Source organism: Rhea americana, unplaced genomic scaffold, assembly GCF_003343005.1.
Source record: "Rhea americana isolate MKP2758 unplaced genomic scaffold, rheAme1 scaffold_21, whole genome shotgun sequence".
NCBI classification, from domain to species: Eukaryota; Metazoa; Chordata; class Aves; order Rheiformes; family Rheidae; genus Rhea; species Rhea americana.
Window position 1 is genome coordinate 1987229 of NW_028186258.1, and position 3413 is coordinate 1990641.

The following is a 3413-nucleotide window of genomic DNA, read 5'->3' on the forward strand; positions in this document are numbered from 1 at the left end:
GGGAGAAGCCTAGAATGAAGGGGTGAAAACTGGTGTTTTTGCTTCCCTTGTTAATTCTCTCCTGACTAATTGTGCTCCCAGGCCCCTTCCTTTCACCTGGTAGGTTTTGCCTCCTTTCGTGATGCTGCAGAGCCCAATAATGGGCTGACAGTTTTTCAGAGCCTCGTGGAAAATTACATAAGGGTTGCACTCAATCTTCTCCTTCTCATCTTCAGGAGCCTGGTGGTACTTTTCCAACTGTTTCCTCTTAATGGCCTCTAGGGTCTTGGGGCAAACACAAGGAGGAGACATGCAGAGAAAACTGATTATCCCATTTAATGAAGTCAGATCATATTTACAGACACCCCACTTTCATTTGACAGATGTAGCCCGCAGCTGCTTTTCCAGCTCTATTGGCATTAGAGCAGTCGTCAGACATTCTCGCACTCGACAAATTTTACTTCACCCTCTTCCAGCTCTTGTCTCCTTATTGCACAGTGAATTTGGAGTGAGAAGGCCAAACAGCACAGATCAGAGCCAGAGGAGGGCAGGGACAGAATACAGACAGGAATATAGGTCTGTGTGCATCTTCCCCTCTAAACTCTGGTCTCAACACTCCAATACCCTTGGTGTTTTTCTGTCACAAATAATCAGCAATTACTTGGGGACCCTTTTGGACAATGCATGTCTCCATTTCAAGGGCTGGAGCACACCAAAGGGGACCACAAGCAAATGCCAGTTACTGTAGGTCAAAGCAGGGGTCAAAGCTCTGTCATAGAGGTGGCATTTACAGGACCCTGGCTTCATTGGAAAAGTATACAGAAGAAAAGGCATGAAAACAGCTGAAAGGAAGATCTTCTAAGAAAATGATGCTCTCCAGGGTAGGATCTGAGTATATGCAGTAGGTAGGTCTAAAATGCACTGAACAGTAGAAAGAGTTCTTCATTAAGTGATCATTACCTAATCTATGAGCCAAACAAGACTGGGGTTTGTGCAAAATGCATGGTTAATCAGGTAACGAACAGTGCGCATAATGTGTGTAGAGAGGGAACTCTGTTAGGACTGCAGAGATGACCTGAATTCTAGCACTTGCTAATTCCTGTGGGCTTGACTTCCCAGCCTTCCTTTTTGCATTGTTTAAATGTAATTCTGAGAACAAACATGACTTCTCACCTGTGCCATAAGGCTTCTGGCCAGCACTTTATTTCCATCCTTCATCATCATGTTGGTGAACTTACTGTCAACACAAAAGGAAATACAATCCAACTGAAATTCTGATTTCATTGCCCAGGGAAATAAGGTCTCCCCCATTGTGTTGTTCCCATGGTTAAATCTGGGTGCTGCAATTATCTCTAATCACTGTCAGTCAATGGACTGGCTTTGTGGAAGAAGACTAATGCAAATAAAGGGAACATGCTGTAGCAGAAGGTAACATGCAAAACAGCAAGCATAGGCTGAGGAGAACAGTAAAACTCCCAAGCGTTTTGGCTCCATGGAACTTAGTCATAATAGAGGAGATGATGCATTCTCTGACCTGATCGTAGGGTCGCTGAACACAGAACTGGAGATACTGGAAGGAGCAGCTTTTATGGGCCGAACAAGCTTAAGCTCCTGTTTTGCCTTTTCCTCCTCAGATAGCTCATCCCGGGATTTCTGAAACAATTCCTTGTTCACTTCTGGCTCTAGAAATTGGGGGTTGTAGCGACTCCATCTCACTTGTGTCAGTCTGGAAACAACAAGACAAGAAGGGTGTGAATCAACAGATCCAGTATGTCTTCGTGAGGATTTGGGCAGCAGTACGAACTCATCTCAGAAGTGCGTGTCAGACTTGGGTGGCACCTCTGCCTCCAGCTTCTCACCACAGCAGAGCAGTAAGGCCCACACCATTGCCGCAAAATATATCGGGCAATCCCCGCACCAAGGAGGCAGCGATACACACTGGGATGTAAACTGTTCGGGCAAGAGCAGCGAAGCGCAAGGCTCCGGCCAGGACAGCGCTGTTTTACGGCGGTGGTGGAAAACACGCCGCCGCAGCCGCTCTGCGTTGCTGCCAACGCTCCTCCGCCGGGGTCCTCCGGGGCGGCTGCCGGCCCGGCCCTTTCCCCAAAGCTGCCGGATGGAGCCCGAGGGCCGGGCCGCAAGACTCGCGGGCCTGAGGCTACGAGGTGCCTGCAGGTGCGAATAAAAACAGCAGCGGCCAACAGGAAAGTATATTTTGGGGAATAAAAGGGGACTAAAGAGACCCCTGCGCTCTTCAATAAAAATAACGCATCTGGGGCAGCATCCGTGTTAGGGGTTAAACCCCAGCGGCGACGCTAACGCTGCCGCCAGCCCCGCTCCCCTGCCCTAGCACAGGCCAGACGGCGCCTTGCCGCAACGCCACCGGCCCGGCGGCGCCCACAGACGCTCCGCAGGGGGAGCGCCGCCCTGCCTGTGCCCGTGCCCGTCCTCCCCGCTCCGCGGCAGCGCTTACCGGGGCAGCCAGGCCCGCAGCCGCCGGCCCAGCCCCGCCGCGCTGGACGCCGCCATCTTGTGCGTGCGCGCGCAGCCGCCGGCCCAGCCCCGCCGCGCTGGGCGCCGCCATCTTGTGCGCGCGCGCGCAGCCGCCCGCATGGCGGGAGGGGCGAGTGGCGGCTTCGCGTTAGCCAGAGGGGGACAGTAACTAACGCGCAATAAATCGCGGTGCCCCCCCACCTCCGCGGCGCGCTGCAGGGGTGCGGGGCGGCCCCGAGTTGTGACCCCGGGAGGGCGCCGGGGGAGGAGGGGAGCACGCGGCTGCCGCGGCACCGCCCCCGCCCCGGAGCGGTTCCCCCGGCGCGGTGCGGGGCCCGAGGGGTGGCGGCGCCGCCGGCGTGGGTTCGTGTGTGTAACGGACAGTCCCCGAGGGGCTCCTGGGGGGTGGTGGACCACGGCGCCCCCCGAGCCGGCCGGGGCGGCGATGCGCTCCCCGGAGGCCGGGCCGGGGCGGTGCCGCCGCGGCGCAGGGCCGCCCCCCGCCGGGCCTGGCCCGGCCCGGCCCCCGCCGCCTCCCGTGCGGCCGGGGCGGAGTCTGGGGCGGCGGCGGCGGCAACAACATGGCGGAGGCGGAAGGGGAGAGCCTGGAGTCGTGGCTCAGTGAGTACCTGTCCGGCGGCCCCCGGGCCTCGCCGCCCCGCGTCTCCTCAGCGCCGGCGCCTTCCCTCGCCCGGGCCCCGCTTCCCTTCAGCCCGGGGCCTCGCCGCCCGCCGTGCCCGGGGCAGGGGCGGCGGGGGGAGCGGCCGCCTCTGCCGGCGCCGCGGCCCTTGGTGCGGTGGCCTCGCCGAAGCGGGTGGCGCGGCAGCCGTTGGGGCCCCTTCACCGGCGGTTTGCTCGTTCAGATCGCCAGGAACGGGGGGCTCCGCGGCTGCCCCCCCCCCCCCCCCGTGCCCGGGGCAGGGGCGGCGGGGGGAGCGGCC

At 59.0% G+C, this 3413-nt stretch overlaps 2 protein-coding genes across 2 annotated transcripts in view; one reads left to right on the forward strand and one right to left on the reverse strand.

Annotated features, from left to right (window-relative positions):
- Positions 1 to 2535, reverse strand: part of MRPS7 (mitochondrial ribosomal protein S7) — a 4408-nt gene extending 1873 nt beyond the window's left edge. The window contains exons 1-4 of the mRNA XM_085304538.1: positions 2453 to 2535; positions 1514 to 1705; positions 1153 to 1216; positions 97 to 264 (exon numbers count right to left, since the gene is read on the reverse strand). Of these exons, the coding sequence (XP_085160664.1) occupies positions 97 to 264; positions 1153 to 1216; positions 1514 to 1705; positions 2453 to 2508 (480 nt within the window). The 5' untranslated portion in view covers positions 2509 to 2535. The remainder of the gene's footprint in view (positions 1 to 96; positions 265 to 1152; positions 1217 to 1513; positions 1706 to 2452) is intronic.
- A 471-nt stretch (positions 2536 to 3006) lies between these two features.
- Positions 3007 to 3413, forward strand: part of GGA3 (golgi associated, gamma adaptin ear containing, ARF binding protein 3) — a 21608-nt gene continuing 21201 nt past the window's right edge. The window contains exon 1 of the mRNA XM_085304542.1: positions 3007 to 3093. Within this exon, the coding sequence (XP_085160668.1) occupies positions 3054 to 3093 (40 nt within the window). The 5' untranslated portion in view covers positions 3007 to 3053. The remainder of the gene's footprint in view (positions 3094 to 3413) is intronic.